General features: G+C 46.3%; 1 protein-coding gene across 1 annotated transcript; it reads right to left on the reverse strand.

The window, feature by feature from the left end:
* Positions 1-254: 254 nt before the first annotated feature.
* TAF5L (TATA-box binding protein associated factor 5 like) lies at positions 255-17,768 on the reverse strand. The gene is made up of 5 exons (XM_080937016.1): positions 17,551-17,768; positions 10,342-10,486; positions 8,452-8,556; positions 5,653-6,377; positions 255-1,996 (listed from the first exon to the last, which is right to left on the reverse strand). Exons 2-5 carry the CDS (start codon positions 10,481-10,483, stop codon positions 1,199-1,201), a joined length of 1,770 nt encoding a protein of 589 aa, XP_080793142.1. The 5' UTR covers positions 10,484-10,486; positions 17,551-17,768; the 3' UTR covers positions 255-1,198.
* Between the last annotated feature and the right edge of the window lie 18 nt (positions 17,769-17,786).

The raw sequence follows: 17,786 nt of genomic DNA on the forward strand, positions 1-17,786 counted from the left end.
CTGTTACACCCAGCTACAATGGACCCTCCTAAAAATAAAAAGCCTTTCTCACCTCAGGTCAGCAGCCAGTAACACTGGATGCATCACTGCTGTGGGTAATCTAACTGAATACCAAGAGCAGTATGATGCAAAGTAAACTGAACAGAACACAATGATCTGGCCTATGCTCTGCGGTGAGAGGCACCCTGCTAGGACCAGTGATGCACTTGACTATTCTGAAAGTACAAATGAGATGCCACACAGTTTTTGAAACTAAATACATTTTAATAGAAAACAAAATACAAAATAACTCTGCAGAAAACAGAAATATTTAATCCTTTAGCAGACATCAGAACTTGCTTTGTCCTTAGAGCATGGTTGATACTTGTGAGTGTGCACTCATGATTCATCCCCTGTTCACTACCGACACTGCAGTGAGGTGGAAGCAGGTCATTGAGGGAGAAAAAAAAAAAAAAAAACAAGCCACAATAAAGTTCTCTAAATCCAGCATTTCTTAAGTCTATCTTGTGACTTATTCAGAATTCTTCTTTATCATAATTTTGTTGTTGGTGTAAGGATAGAACCCTGGGTAACTGGCTTAACGCTGAGATCCACCCTCTGCCCACCACAGTGCTTCTCCCCAGGGTACAAGTGCTGCCAACGGAAGGACCACCTTTGCCACCGTCACTGTAGAAGCCCACGCTCAGTAGTTACCTGCCTGCCCACAGAAGCACAGCATATGGTGCCCCTTTCTCCTGATACACTGGGCCACCAAAGTCTAAATTCCCTGAACCTCAAAATTCCAAGTATTACAGCCAGTGCAGGAGTCACTTGTTGCCAGTGCTAGGTTTCCTCTTCTCAATAATAAAATTATTCATTATATTAATAAAAATCCTGGTTTTATCATTATGGAAAAGGAAAGACTGCCAGTATCAGCCCTTCCCACAGGAGAGACTGTCTACAGCTGCTATAGGGAGAGTTTTGCAGCTGGTCCAGTACACCCACTGGGAAGAGACAGACGCAGAAGCAAGGTGCCTGTGTGAAGCAGGCGGACTCAAGCCTGGGAACATCCCAGCTCAACTGGAGTCTTGTGCACCAAGGCTGTGTTGAGTGCATGTGGGGTAGGGGAGGGCTTCTTTGCAATCACTGATTCAGTTTTAGCAAGTCCTGGACTGTGACCCATCTTCCAGCCCCACCCAGTCTGCCACCTGGATAAAACTTAATGTTCTTGATTCTCTTGTGTGATTCCAGTCACCAGGAGGAGGTTGCAAGCCATGAACTGTACACTCAGAACGTTGCTCATCTGCCCAGTATACACGCCCACAAGCTCCCCGGAAGAACCATCAGCAGGTGTGTTGCAGCACGTGCTTCTGATGTCCCAGACTCGTACAGAGTTGTCCATGGAGGCAGAAGCAATCAGACCGCTATCCGGGCTAAAGGCCAGACTGGTGATGCTGTCCGTGTGGCCTCTCAGTTCTTTAAAAAGCGTCCCAGAGGCCAAGTCCCACAACTTTAACCGCTGGTCCTCACCAGCAGATGCCAAGTACTTACCATTGGGAGAAAAGGAAAGGGAGAGCACAGGGCCTCGGTGCCCTGTAAAGAGCCGCACCGAGTTCCCCTGCTGGGCACTCCAGAGCCGAACGGTTTTGTCAGTGGAACCTGTAGCTAAGTAGTTTGAGTTGGGGTGGAATTTGACACAGTCCACATCTGCCAGGTGTCCTGCATATATTCTCAGCGGGTACGTCCGATCAAAAGACCACAGCCTGGCCGTACGGTCATGGGACCCACTGGCAAAGTACAGGCTGTAGGGGCTGATGTCCACATCCCACACAGGATAGGCATGTCCCTGATACAGTACAGTGTTGGTGAAACTCCCCAGGTCCCAGTACCTGATGGACATATCTTCAGAACAAGAGAGCAGCCCTGAGCTGTCTGAGAGGAACCGTGTGCTGTATACTGGGCCACAGTGTCCCCGCAGGATCTTCATCTCTGTGCCCGCATTATCTTCTTCATTCTCCTGGAACATAGTGGGTAGGATGGTAAATCAGACAAGAAGAAAACATGTAGTGGTCTTGGAAGGAAAGTAAGTCTGAGAGAGGAAAAGCAGAGAGCAGGGCCTGCCTGGGAAGCAGTGTCTGCCAGAGGGTACGCTCTTCATGGCCATACCAGCTGACAATGCCCAACCATAGGCCACATCAGACTCAAGACTGGGCCTTAATCTTTCAATGAGTATGTGACAGAAAGACAAGCCACTATCAGTTCTGATAGGTTTTTTTTTAAGACTGCCTCCTAAATTGGTATTAAGTCCCTAGACTCTCCCAAAGGTACTGCCTCAGCTGTCAGCTCTTACTACTGTGTAAGCCATGTGGTTCCCTGTTTCTGTTCTACTTAATGAAATCTAGAGAGAAACCTGGTAGTCACAGCCCCGAGAAACCTACAACAGGAAAAGCCTGAGCTCAAAGGTCAGTTGAGACACACTGAGAGCCTATTTAGAAGAGCCTGAAGGACACAAGCCAAAGTAAAACCTAATTGCAGAAACATAAAGCCAGCATATCCAGCAGACCATGAATGCCGAAAGACAAAAACTGGATACTTAGGATTGTCAAGATTTTGATATTACACTTTGGGGGGAAAAAAGCAAAACAAAATAAAGGAAAAGAAAGGCAGGCAAAGTCTCAAAAAAAAAAAAAAAAAAAAAAATCCTAAGGTAACAAACCATAGATGGAGAATGACAACCAGGGGTGATGGTGCACACCTTTAATACCAGCACTCAGGAGGCAGAAGCAGGTAGATCTCTGATTTCAAACACAGCCTGGCCTAAATAGACAGTAAGACTGAGAAAGTAAGTATGAGGAAGAGACAGGGTCAAGTAACTCATGCCACCCTTGGAATAATTTTCCCATGAAATCAGACGAGATGAGACTCCTTAGTACTTAGCTCTGGTAGCTCTCATTGTTTCTTCTACTTGAAAACTACTAAGCTAAAGCAAAATAATTACGTTTAATGTATATAGACCTGAGGTAGTTAAACAGTGGTGTTGGTCTGCAATTATTCAAAATGGCTACTGTGGACACTTCAAATTATAAAAGCAAAATCACCTGGGAATCTGTGGCCCCACCCAACACCATCAAGAACTCCCCCCCCCAAGAGGTTTAAAATCTCACACATGACTCACTATCCTGCATTCATTAAGTTTATATAAGGACCTTGGAAGCAAGAATGACCCTGGGCCAACTGTAGACCCTTTGGGCATAAACTATGGATCAGAGGGGTAAGTGGCCTTCATTAGTCGAGGGTGAGACATTTGCCTGCAGAAGGGACACGTGAACCAGGGCTGTGGCAACCTTTCTCAAGCCTTGGCCAAGATTCAAAGACACTAGAACATCTGTAATTGTCAGCATCATAGCCTAAAACAACCACCTATGATCTCTGGTGTGGCTCAGCTCAGGACCACACAGGCATGTGCGCCACCCTGCGGCTGATTCACTTGTCATCCCAGGAGTCCTTGCATGTCCTCTGCTGACAGGCACATACCAGAAATCCCTCCTGTGCTATGTTCCCTGCAGTTAACAGACATGTACACAGCTGATTTGCACTGCATACTTATGCCAGAACATCCCATCTTCCTTCCAGCCAGATGTACTTTGGGAGATCTGAACTTTAGTCCCAAGCTCTTGTCCACAGCTTTCAGAAATGGAAGCAGTTATTTCTATCTAGGCCTAAGTATGTTAAGAACTGGAGCCACACCTTTAATCCCAGTAGAGGTAGGTGGATCGCAGAGTTCAAGGCCAGTTTGGTCTACAGAATGAGTGAGTTTCTAGGACAGTTGGGGCTATGCCGAGAAGTCATGTCACAAACGAAACACCAAACCAAACAAACTAAGGGACCGGAAACAGGTGAGTCTGCTGTGTAGCTCCAGAATCAACCAGCAGAGAAAAGGTGGTGTGCAGGGCAGACACACAAGTTCTAAGACAACACAAGGGTTAGTGTAATACATCATATCTCAGCCTAATCAGTGAATACTGTTCATATTGGTTTAAAAGGAATAACATTCTGACTTTAACAATAACCCCTTATAATGGACTCATACCACTGGACAGTACTAATCTATACTAGAGTTTTACATGTAAGTAACAGAGACACATTGCTGTCTAACATAGGGTCTCATGGAGCCTAAACTGGCCTCAGAATACACACCAACAGCATGCTGGGATTGCAGCCACTACCTATGTTGGAGATAGAACCCAGGGCCTTGTCTATTAGGCTTCACGTTTTTTCTAGCCAAAGACATGATGTATATGCTCCATAAAATTTACAAGTATGACTTTAACTAACTTCTTTTCATAAGAGAGCGCATGCCATAAGAGAGAAGGCCATGGAGTGGGTTCTTTCCTTTACACAGGTTCTGGGATGAAGCACAGGTTGCCAGGTTTCTACGGCAAGCATCTGGCTGACCTAGCTCAGTGGCAATGCACTACACCTACCACACCACCACCACACAGTGCTTCCACGTCACACACAAAAACCTCAACCCTGTGAGCAGTCATTGCTCCCTTTCTCATACTGAGCCTGGCTGACTCCCATCGACTTCTCTTTCTGTGGAAGAACCCATTCCACATACTTCTGATGAAAAGTACGAGCTCAACAGTCTGCAGTGAGAGAAGTCTGAAAATTCAACCCAAGAGCAACAGTTACCTGGAGAGCCCTAGAAATTAAGACTCCACTCTAGATACAAAAATTCCTCAGTCTCATGCCAAGAATCCAGAGTTCAAGGTCAACACGACTCTGAATGAAGTTAGGGGTAGGCCAGGGCTCACTCTAATGTGTACAATACCCACAACATTCTTATTGGCTGTGTCAAATTACCCAGAAAGACTTATTTTTCAGTGTTTCAAGCAGGTGCAAAAAATTTTCTGTCCAAAATGCCTCAAGGCAAAGCTACCTGCACGCCATTAGTAACAGGACAGAAATGTGGGTCCCAGCATTTGTGGGTGCTCAAGGAGCTCACCATGAAGGTGGTCTCCCTTAGCCCAGGTTCTTCCACAGCAGAGACTCTGGGACAGAACTTGGGCCACTGTGCTTGCACCTTTTACTGCCAGCCCAGACAAGTCACCCCGACAACAGGTTGCCGCACTGATTAAGGACTCACCACAGTTCTGGAATCCATGTCTCTTTTCAAGGTGGGGCAGAGACCATGCTTGGCTCACAGAGCCAGGACAGGTGCCTGAGCCTCACCATGAACTTTATGCTGACAGGCTGAGAACCAACATACATTTCTGCAGGGGAATATGGCTTACATGTAGACCCTGAACTAACCAATAATCCCGTTCCTCACTATCTGAACACTCACAGTGCACATTCAAATGTACACAACAGACATGTAATAAAATCTCTAAGTCAATATTAGCTGAAGCTCTGTTAGTCAGGCTTAGTGGTGTCACCTGCTTTCCAGACAGTGACACAACACTGCCTACTCACAAATACCGCTGAGTATTGGGGAAAGAGCTTTACTGCGCACTGAAAGGCATGGGTGGGAGGGACTCAATGCTCATCATCTGACATGAGTCCCAACTCTGGCTGCCTAGAAGGGAACTACAGAACAGTTTTTCAGCAGGCCCGGTCATGTTTAGAAAGCACACAGGAAGGGGCTACAAGGAAGAAGTGGCACCCTACCTCCTCTTCCAGAGTGTCACAAGCTAGACGGATCCGGGATGTGTCCACATAGTGGGGCTCTGATTTCAGCTTTTTGGACCGCAAGCTCCAGAGCTTTATGCAGGAGTTGTCAAACCCAGCAGCCAACAGTTTGCTATCAGAGGAGATCTCTGCAGTATTCAGCAGCTGTTCCGTGTTATAGAAGGCATAGAAGCAGATGGTGGTGAGGGAAGGAGGTCCATCCTTGACCCGCTTGATACTGTCCTGCAAGACTTCCAGGGCAGCCTCGTTCTGCAGAATAGGGTTGGGCACATCTGGTGGCTCCAGGCTGCTGCTTTCACTTCGGGAGGAGCCACCACTGGCATACAGCTGGTAGTCTGTCCTCTTGGCAGGCTGCACGTCCAAGTGAATGTGCACGGCAAGCACCTTGCACAGGGCAGCGTTGTTATCGCTTTGGAGGTAGCGGATAAGGTAGTTGTAGCTATCTTCCTGGAGACGAACCACATACTTGTTGTCTAGGAATGCACGAAGCTGGAAGTTTGACAGAATGTCCTGGATGGTCTGTGTGGTTTGCAGTTGCTCGATGATGTCCTTCTGACTTGCATTCTGCAGGAACATTCCGTGGAAGCGGCTATAGAAGCTTTCCACGGTGCTCTTGGGGCCGCTCTGGACCAGGTTGAGGTGGAGGTAGACAAAGAGAGGGTAGAGGAGAGGCATAACTTCATGGCTGTACTGGGAGTCAGAATCTGCAATGAGAGCAGTGGCACTCAGTAACTGGACAAACAGGCTTCTTTCTCCTATAGCTGCTTACTTCCTACCCATACAGATCTAGAGTTTCAAAGCCTTTCCAATCAAGCATGGAAGAGCAGACTATGAGGTTCAGCCAAGGTCAGGGGATTTGGCCATGTCTTGTGACTGCTCAGCAGCTGTGGTCAGGCCTATAGTCTAGCATCTTCTTCGTGGCATGCTAGGGGTGGTGGTGCATACCTTTAATTCCAATGCTTGGGAGGCAGGTGGACCTCTGTGCTTGAGGCCAATGTGAACTACATAGAGAGTTCCAGGATGCCAGAAATACACACACACACACACACACAAACCTGTCTCAAAAAGTTTTCTGGGGAGCTAGAGAGCTGGCATCAGTGGTTAAGAGCACTGACTGCTCTTCCAAAGGTCCTGAGTTCAATTCCCACAACCACAATCATTTCTAATGGAATGTGATGCCCTCTTCTGGTGTGTCTGAGGACAGCTACAGTGTACTCATATACATGAAATAGGCTGGTTTGTCTTATGCAATGATGAAATATTCGACCAAAGCTTTTACTTGCTTAGTGAAACTTCTCTTTGTAGTTAGAAGTACAAGTTAAGCATTTTTCTGTCATTGAGACCACTCATTAGTCAAACTTAATGTCTGACAAAGAATGCCGAGTCAGGTTTTACCTGTCAGCTGGATGAGAAGAGGCGCACATGGCACCTCAGTATGGTCCAAGTAGAGGACAGAATGAGTGGGGCTCTGCAGACACAGCCACCACTACCACTGAGCCAGGCCTGACTGGCTCAGAGCCATGGCAGTGTGACACTTGATGGCAGCAGGGTTGGCCTTGGCAAAATCCACCTGTTACAGTCTTTGTAACTTGAACTTTACTGCTTTTTGGGTTTTACCTGTTCTTTATTGTGATGAGTTTGGATTTTGCAGGTTTTATATTTAGTGTAAGTCGAATAAAAATGCAAGCCAGGATGAGGGTTCTGCAAACTTATTTAAAAAGAGCCTATCCACAGCAGGTAAACACCCAGGATGTGATCATCCAAATGTACAGCAGCACAACCTCACTGTGAGAGTGAGGCGCTAAGAAAGCATCCTGCTATGGTAAAATTACTCAAAAGTTATTCTATACCTTCATGATTAAAAACTACTTATTGTTCCTGGGTCACCCCAGAATCATGACACCTAGGCTGGCCTCAAACTTGCTATGAGAATGTCCTTTGTCCTTGAACTCTCAATCTTTATGTCTCTGTTTTCCAAGTACTAAAATGCCACTAATTCATAATCTATATTGTATGTGTGTGTGTACACGAATGTAAGCGCACGCAAGCACACATCTTTTTGAGAGTTTCACTATGTAGCTCTGGCTGGCCTCAAACTCAGACATCCATCTGCTTCTGCCTCCTGAGTGCTGGGATGAAAAGGGCATGCCACTATATTGTTACTAAGCCAGCATTTGCTGATGATTCTCAATCCATCCAGAGTATATTTTTTTATTTCTTGTAAGGTACTTATTATAGAAAGGAGACAAGACTCTGATAGAATCAACATGGATCTCTTTCTGCAACTCCGTCACTTTAACACTGGCCATTACAGGTCCAGAAGACTGGTTTGGGTTAGCTGTTCAACTTGCCTCTTCACCTCACAAGAAAGGACGTGGAGGTTCCCAAATAGGGTAAATGGCTCTGCTTAAGCTATTGTTTTTAAAAACGCACATTAATGTGTAAGAAGAGGCAAATGGCCACATACCCATAGTTTTGTCTCCATGGTCACCTACACAGCAACAGCTAACTCTATAACCTGACTTATAAGCGCTGCTCGGAGAGACAATATACACACTTCACTTAAAGGATACTTTGTCCATGGTGGATTAGACTTTCTCTCATTCAGAGGAAGTCATAAATTAACTGTGCCAAAAGCCACAGGCAAAGAGAACAAGACACGCAGAGTTCTCTATCCTTAACCTCAAGAAATTAACAAATCAAAAGTATTCGACTCTCTGAACCCTAACCCTATGCTTGTGAAAGAACACGTTATTTGACTTCTTAAAAATGACTCACCAGTGAGAAAGCTCCTCAGTCGTCCAAACTGTACTTCATATTGCTGGGGTTCTGCCTGGCATGGGGCTGCAGACACCGCATTGGCACAACCAGATTCTGATTGGACTAAAGAGGAAGACACATGAGACAGAGGCAGGAAGGCAGTTACTGTCTACTACACAGCAGGACGGGCAGAGGGTACAGTGGCATCTCAGTAAGTAAGACTGAGACAGGCTGCTAACACCTGTTTGTCTTCCTTCTCTTCTGACATCCCATAATACTAGGGCAGAGGACTGAATAGCTTAAGTGAGGAGAATACAGACAGGATATTCCTGAGATCTACCTGAAAATGTCTAGCCTATGCTAGCATGGTACATGTACCATGGCCTGGCTTTGTCAATCTGAGAAGTCATGCCTCCAAGTCCCAGCACCCATGACAGCTCACAACTGTTTATAACTAGTGCTAAGTGACTTGTCACTCTCAAGACAGAAATGTGTACAAGCAAAACACCAATACACACAAAAACAATTCTCAAAATGTTCTTCCTGAGCAGCATTTTCTTATCTCAGTACTATGGAGCTGTCAGAGAAGCACTTCCTCCAGGGCCTATTATTTTTGGATGTGAAAGGAGGCACAGCAGCAGGGATGACCGCTGTGTGGGGAACCAGTAAACACAGAGTATCTCTTGTCTGGGAAAGTCAGAATCTAGCAAACAGTTGTTCACGCCTTCCTGGGTTCTCACTCCCTCTTTAGCATGCAAACATGCCCTTTGTGACTTTATCCTTTCTTTTTCTCATAGGGTCTCAACATGTATCCCCAGCTGACCGGGAAATTTCTTTCTTTCTTCTTTTTTTCTCCCTATGGAATTATAGGAGAAGAAAAAAAAAAAAAAATCACACCTGGCCTAAGTTTATGCTTCCTGAAGAAGAAACTTAAAACCTAGTGAAGAGTCTACAACATGTTGCTCTTGATTCCTACTGTAACTTCAAGGCAAACTTTCACATAAAATCCAGAGACACTGAGGCTCTGCCAATGGACAAAGATGCCCTCAAATTCTTTGCAGCAAGTACCCACTTAGGTGGCACCAACCTTGACTTCCAGATGTCATCTTTATAGTGACCTGAAGAAAATGTCCTATCTAGCTACCACACTGGATGGAGGGATACTAGTGACTACAGTAACTGAGGGAGGCAAACATGGTGTATAAAGGAGGGGTGTGAAGAGGGCGTTCTCTCCAGCAGAACTCAGAGGTAGCTAAAGCAGGTAGCTATTCTCCCTCCCCTTTATCAGTCAAAATCCTTCCAATTCCTGCTCACCTCAGACTACTATACTGGTTCTAACTTGGACCCTTTAACTATACCTAACACCCAGCTATTGTTCTAAACTCTCACATGTCCTCCAACCGGATAGTGGAGTATTCCTTATGGTTCCGAGTCTGGCTTAGGCCTTGTTCTATATTCCAAGCTGGTGTCAGACTAATGGCAGCTCTCCCACTTTGGCCTCCCAAGTGCTGGGATTAAAGGTATGAGCCATCATGTCCAGTTCTGAATTATGATTTCAAGACAAAGATCTAAGAATCTCGGAAGTGCTTATGACACCAGCCATTAGCTGTAGTATGCATGCATGGTATAGGCCTGACTCCCAGGAGCAAGGTTCTATGCTAGCAGAGAGACTCAGGGTCTTGTAGGGCAAAAGTTGCACTACCGTCAGGTGCACATCAATCTGGATGCTCTGAGGAAGGAAATGTTCTAGCTAGGGGCTCCAGAAGTTCAGTGAGCATAGTTTTGAGGGACAGGAAAAGCCTAGAGGCCAGTGCCTCAGAGCTGCTTGCTAAGGCTTGGTAGCCTACCCCTTTGCTGAGAACCCACGTGTGCAGCTCCTGTTCCAGGCCAGCCATAGGACCCTGATACCTGTGAGGTTGGCTGCCATCTCCTCAGGGGTCTGTGAGAGTCTCAGGCCTTGCTTCAAAGGGCCTTCTGAGTCCACGTATTGCCGGCGTTTGAGGTAGCAGGACACCGCCACCTGAACCTGCTCCGTGCGCACTCGTTTCATGACCTATGAAGAAGGAACACAGGAAGCATAGTGTAAGGGACGACAGAGGTGTCACAGAGCTAGAAAGATAGATGCTGAGTGAAGCAGTGAGCACACAGTCTGGGTTCCCTAATTATAAACCTACCTTTTCCTTCATTTTATGTTTTTCCAAAGGCCACAGAGGCAGCTTCTTGGATGGAAATAGCAGGGGAAGCGTACCCAGATCACTCTCAAATACACTGTCATTCAGCCAGCGCATGGACCTTTTTAGTGATCTTGGCATCCAGCAAGCAGGCCTAGCTCAATGACAGGCCATTTCTGCTGTTGTCAGAGCTGTTATCAGCAGCACAAGAGCACGTGCAGTAACAGCTCAAGTAGAAGGCAGCATCAGACAAAGGCCTGAGATGCCCAGACACTGGATAAGTGGACACTGACAAGCTGAGAACCCAGCAATGGGAGGTTTTGTGTGGCTCTAGGGGTGGGTCCCAGAAAATTGCACAAGCCAGTAAGCACTGCACCAGTGAGCTCCCCACACCATCCTTTCCATCATTCTTTCTTTGAGACAGTGCTGGTTGATTTGTAGTCTGCTGTGGCCTTAAACTCAGAAATTAGAATTTAAGCAATGCGTTTCCATCTAAATTAAAATATTTGTAGTCATTCAATCAAATCACTGACACAGAGATGATGGAAACCTGAAGGGTGGCTTGCCCGCGTGTTGACACGAGTCACATAAATTGTTAAGGAAAGCGATGGGAGAACCTGAACAAGACAAATAATGTAAGTTCATCTGAGGCTTTAAATAAGTGAGTAAAGGGGGCATTTTCTGTTACTGCCAAATTTATAATGAGCAGGAACATTTACAATTATCATGGTCTTGAACATTGCTTTGCCAGAAACTACAGCACAGAGATGACCAAGGGCAACACAATGAACTTCTTAGGTTCAGTTGTGTCCGGCTCAGTTCTAGTTGAACAGTGCCCTCTTCTCAGGAGCTTCTTGCCTCAGGACCTGTTTTCCACTTTCATGTATGTGCTGGCATGCCCCTACTAATAAAAACCTTCTTCTTCTTCTTCTTCTTTTTTTTTTTTTGTTAGCACAAGGGCCCTGATACTGAGAGGTCTCTCTTCTTGTCCATTAATAAGGATAAGTCATTGTTTCTTTGTGGTCAGTATTCCAGCCTTGCTTCTATCATATGATACCTGTTTTCCAGAGTGCCCAATGTTACCTGTGATGGTTTGCATATGCTTGGTCTAGGGAGTGGCACTATTAGAAGGTGTGGCCTTGTTGGAGGAAGTGTGTCACTCTGGGGCTACAGTACACTTGGAGACTCTCCTCCTAGCTGCCTGAGGATGCTTAGTCTGTTCCTGGCTTCCTTTGGATGAAGTTAAAAAACTCTCAGCTCCTCCTGTACCAAGCCTGCAAGGATGCTGCCATGCTCTTGTCTTGATAATGAACTGCACCTCTGAACCTGTAAGCCAGCTTCAATTAAATGTTATTTATAAGACTTGCCTTGGTCATGGTGTCTGTTCACAGCAGTAAAACCCGAACTAAGACATTAACTTTGCTAAACTAGTTCATTTCAAAATTTCAAAATTCCAAAGTTTCCACTGTAAGCTCTTAGTGACATGGAGCTATGTACACTTACCCAGGTGAATCACAACCCTTCCTTCCATTTTGTTTTTCAAGATAGACTGTATAGCCCTGGCTGTCCTGGAACTTAGAGATCCTCCTACCTCTGCCTCCTGAGGGTTGGGGTTAAAGGCATACATCACCAGGCCCAGCTTTGTTTTTGTTTTAAGACAAAACTAAACTGGATTTTATGTAGCCTGAGATGAGTCTTTGGGCTTCAGTCCTTCACTTCCTCCACATGCTAGGATTACACATTTGGGCCAACACATGCGGCATTTCACTATTTTCTAGTACAGCTATAGCATCTTTCTCCTTGTCTGCAGGTGTATTGTCCTATCTTCAAGACACTTATCTCAAGGTCTGTTCTCCCATACTGCCTCAATGGTGGCACACACCTTTAATCCCAGCACTCAGGAAGCAAAGGCAGGTAGATCTCTGTAAATTCAAGGCCAGCCTAGTCCAGGACAACCAGGGCAAGTTTCCTACACACTCTAAAACAAACATTTAGCTACATTTAGAATTGAGAGGTTCCTGACAGAAGAACTTACTCCCAATTAACTGTCTGGTTGGGACTGTTTGAATGCAACTGCCTTTACTCTCCCTGAGGGCAGGTGAGTCAGCTTCTGGACCAAAGACCTCAAGGCAGAAATTCAACAGGAACTGTGTTTATAGCCCATGTGGAACACAAAATACCATAGACATGATTATACTGGCTTAGCCAGTTCTATTCTGAAGCACATATTTCAAGCAAAATAGTGAATGCCTCAGAGAAATTGGATTTCCATGGTAAAATATCCATAAATGGGCATGTGTGTGTGTCTTCAAGCACGCATACACCTTAAAATAGATCCAAGTCTCCTAAGACTCAAATGAGATTTATGCTGAAATTTTGAGATACCTGCCCATTTCCCAGTGATCACAATAAAGCACTAATAAAATAAAGAGGCTTGGATATAATTATACAAGCTTTTGTTTACTAGGAGGGGATCTCTAAGCCCACCTCCACAGTGACACACTTCCTCCAACAAGGCCACACCCTCCAATAAGTGCCACTCCTTTGGCCTAGCATATGTAAACCTCCATACCAAATATAGCAGACAGAAGAAGAAAAAAAAAAATTGCTCCTCAGCCTTTTGGCTAAGATCAAGTGCAGAAAAAGAAAAATCAAAACAAAACAACAAGTCTATTAAGACAATCCAAGTAGCAAGTACTCAGTTCTGTGAAGTGCTAAGGCACTACAATATAGACACAACTCATTCCTTTAGAATAGGAGCTTCAAGAAGTTCAATGTATGGCTCAGTGGTTAAGAGCACTGACTGCTCTTCCAGAGTCCTGAGTTCAATTCCCAGCAACCACATGGTGGTTCACAACCATCTGTAATGGGAACCGATGCCTTCTTCTGGTGTGCCTGAAGACAGCTACAGTGTACTCTCATACATAAATGTAAATAAATCATTAAAAAAAAAAAAGTTCAATGTAAATCCAGGGAACTTCTACACAATCTTCAAATTAGCATGTTAAGAGTTGTTGACTATGGGCCAGTTTTGGGGGTATGAAGAGCTCATTTTTTCTAATTGTGAACTTATGCTTTAAGAAGTCTGTAATTGGGGATTTAGCTCAGTGGTATAGTGGCCCTGGTTCAGTCCTCAGCTGGGGATAGGTCTAGAACTTTATTTATACTTTTGTTTAAGATGTCATGTAAAATACCCAAGGTACTCAATTAATTTAAGCCCCCTCCTCTTTTGCTTTTGTTTTGGTGGATTGATTTTTTGATAGGGGCTCACATAGCCCAAGTTGGCTCTACAGTCTTTGAAGATGACCTTGAGCTCAGGATGTCCAGGCCTCACCTCGAGTACTGCAATAGGTGTGTGCATGGAGTAGATCTAGCTAAAAGGTCACCTAAGTGGACACCAAAAGTCTAGTATTTCCATTGTCACAAGAGCAGACCCAATTAGCTTTGTGGGAACATACGTTAAAGGTAAGTGTGACACACTGTACAGTTTGTATCGAAGATAATTTTTAAACCTTGACTTTTCCCGTTGGATCCTGTCTCATGTATCCAGGGAGAATTCAAACTTACTGTAGGTAACCCAAGCAGGGCCTTGAACTTCTGATCCTATCTCTACCTCCAAACATGACTGCCTTTCAAAGTGAATCTTTGGCCAGACACAGTAATGAGGCCTATAACCAGGGGTGAAATAGCAGGACCCCAGCCAGTCCTAAGGCTGAGATGGATTATTTTTTCCTACTTTGCTTTTATACCAATTTAGTTACAGGCAAGTAATAACGGCAGTTAAGGGAACATGCAAGACAATAAACAAAATCCCTTGATCAATGTTTCTAGGGCCTTATCAGGAAATATCTGGGCTACTTCCGCAGTCCTAGCCCAAAGTCATATTCTTGCCTGAAGAGCCTACTTCTTTGTTCTAGCCTAAAATAAGATTCCTGTCTGAGCTTTCCTGGCCCAAAGTCAAAATCCTGCCTGAAGTAGCCCTACTTCATTGTCCCAATGTCGAATTCCTGCCAAGCAGCCCCCAAAGCTCTCCACAGATACATAGGGAGACTCAAGCCACCCTCAGTCCTCACAAGAATCGAGCCTTAGTTACCTGGAGAGTCCCTTGAATGAGAGATCGGGGATATATGAAAACGCACGAGGTTTATTTCCCGGCGCTTCAGAGTCACTCCTCAACCAGCTCCTCGTGGCAAGTGACCGGAAGGTGACAGACGAGCAGTCTTTATACTTTTTAGGAACACGGGTTACATCAGCATGGTTACAGTTCAAACTTATTGGCTAAGAATACTGACCTTTAAATCTATTGGCTAGCAAGAATGACGCACATTTGAACTCTACCTGGGGGCTTTTAGAGGGACAGTCAGGAAGGACATACTGAGGATTTCTTCACACAAGAATGTTCTAGTGGGTGGAGAAAACTTGGCCTCACCTTATCCCCAGGCTGGAGGGGGAAGCTGTACGGAGGGTCTGGGATGGTAAAAGCCCTCAGGGGAAGGAGGAAACTGTGAGAAAGGTAAGGGACTGTGAAAGCCTCAACAGCACTTCATTTTTAAATCCACACGGGTGTTTTCCTTGCTAAGTCTCAGCCCAAGCAGTTTTCCATTCATCTCTTGCAATAATTTTTTTTTTTTTTTTTTTTTTTTTTTTTTTTTTTTTTTTTTTTTTTTTTAGTTTTTGCTATGTAGCCCACGAAAGCCTTAACTCTCTACCTAGCCAGCCTGACCTTGGACTTTCTAACCCCTTGACTGTTTCACTAGGACCACAAGAGGAAATGGCCATTTCCAGATTAGTTTGTGCTTTATATGTGATCTATACCTGTGCTGAGACATCACCCCAGCAATCCTCAGTGAATATTGATTTTGTTGTTTTGCTTATATAACTGATGTGGTGAGGCTGGATGAAAGTCCACACCAGCACCACTGGCTGGCTCCAGCCTTGCGTGCCCTCCTGAAGACCACGTTGGGGCAACAACCAAGGCTGCCTGGTAGCAGAGACCACAACATGGGATAACACCCTCTCATCACAGGGAGACTTCTCAGAGAAACCTGCTTTGTAACCTGGTATACAACATCCACCAAAATATGATTTTTAGGAAATACTATCTAGAACAACCTGCATCTCCATGTTCTGTTTTAATACTCTCTAAGCTTTGAAGTTCAGTTAAGATTTTTTTGTACTAAGCTAGATACAGAAGTAGGAATGGCCTTCTCTACTTCCACCCAGCCCAACTCTACTACAGGCTTTCCAAAAAGCCAGCGTGATACATCAATTCAAACCCACTACTTTCACTGAACTGCTGCTTACCCACTAGAACCAATGTTCCCTTCTCACTTTACTGGAGTTTCCTCACTGTTTTGTAGGCTTTGGCCAATCCCTCTCCTTTGGAGGCGCACTCTCAAATGGCTCAGCTGGTGAGAACAAATGCTCAGTCTGCCTATCTCTTCCTCCCATGGCTTCTTGGTCTTTGCCCATCTACTCCCGGAGCCTGGAACACTATCACAGTCTATGTCATAGTACTGTGTTTCCTACACTACCAGTGATACCTAACATCTAAACATTCCATTGCTAAGTAAGACACCATCTTAAGGACTTCCCACAGACAATCTGCTTTTACCCCATTAGGCAGGTAAACTCTTGAGATAGGAAGGAAAGCTGAGGTCTGTAGGAGTCAGACAACTTGCCCAAAGTCATGCAGTTCCTGGCTGGGAACTTAGTCGTGTGGCTACAGTGTCTGAACCTGCACTCTATTCGACACTGATCCTATACATTGGACTTCTAGGGGAGCAGAGAGGCAAACGTGCTTATTCCAATGAGAAACTAGAAGTTAGCCATCTAATGTGCTGATGCCTATGTGAAAGGCTAGAAATGTGACTTAAGTAGTGTTCAGTGAACAGTGCTGGTGTCACACAAGAACAAGCTAAAACAAGTCAAAAAAAAAAAAAAAAAAGCAAAGCCCCTTCTTTTGTCCCAGATGTTTATAGATTCTAACATAAGAGTGAAGAATAACAAAAACAATCAATTACTAATCAGTCAGAAGAGGTCTTCGCCTCTCTTCAGTGACGGAAGTACACACAAATCTCACAGTTGGAAGAGACCGTCCCAAAACACATGAATCTCATTTATTATTGATGGCGAATACTGAAGGCAGAAACTGACTTTTCGGTCTTTCTGGTTTGCTATTTGCTTTACAGCTCCTAAAACAAGGCTCACGTGTGTGTGTGTGTAGAGCAAGTCTGACTGTCAATTATACTGGCACAGAACTCACTCCGTACACCAGGCTGGCCAACAATTCGCAGCAATCTTTCTGCCTCAGCCTACAGAGCGCTGGGATTACGGAGTGCGCCACCACTACCAGCTGAGCCTGGTCTTAGATTACCATCCCATTTTACAGGAGAAACCGAGGCAAGTTCGCCAGCTGCACGGCTGCAACTCTTAAGTCTCTGCGGTCACCAACTCCATCCATGACACTCAGCCCCTCCGAGTTTAAGTAGCCAACAAGTCTGTAACCTGGAGAAGGCGGACTCCCTACTTCACTTTCTCGAAGGGCGGGCCGGGCTGGGCGGGACTCGCGGCAGAGCCCTGAGGTCATCCACCTGCGGGTCCCGGCGAGGGGGGGACTCACCTCTCGACGCCAGAGCCACAGCGCCTGCGAGGTCCGCGGGGCCGCGTCTCCCGGCGGCAGCCGCGAGCCGTCCGTCCGCTGCCCACTTCCGCCGAGCGCCCTCGTGAGCTCGCAGTTGGCGCCGCGGGAGGGCGCCCGGCGGGGCCGCGGGGTCTCCGGGCGCGTGCAGCCGGGGCCGCCACGTGCGGGGTCGCTCCGGCCCGCGCGCGCGAGGAGGCTGGGACTGCGCAGGGCCGCGCACGCGCGCGCCCGAGCCGCTCGCCCGAGGCCCCTCCCCTCCGTCCCCTCCCCCCCTCCCCCGCCTCGCGCCCCGCCCGCACTCACTGAACATCCCAGGCGGCTCCCGCTGCCCCGCCGCCGTCCCGGCACCGGCTGCTTCCGTATCAGTTGCCCGCCGTAGGACTCCGTACCGCGGCCGGCTAGCCAGGTCCCCGCGTCCTACGTCCTGCCGCGCCCGCCGTTCTCGGTGGCCGCCCCATGACCGCCTGACGGAGCGGGCGCGCCGGGCTAGGCCGCGGACGCGCGACGCCGCGGCCAGGGCGCGCTCGGCGCTCCTCTAG

The sequence above is a fragment of the Micromys minutus genome (assembly GCF_963924665.1).
Source record: "Micromys minutus genome assembly, chromosome: 24".
In the NCBI taxonomy this organism is placed as follows: domain Eukaryota; kingdom Metazoa; phylum Chordata; class Mammalia; order Rodentia; family Muridae; genus Micromys; species Micromys minutus.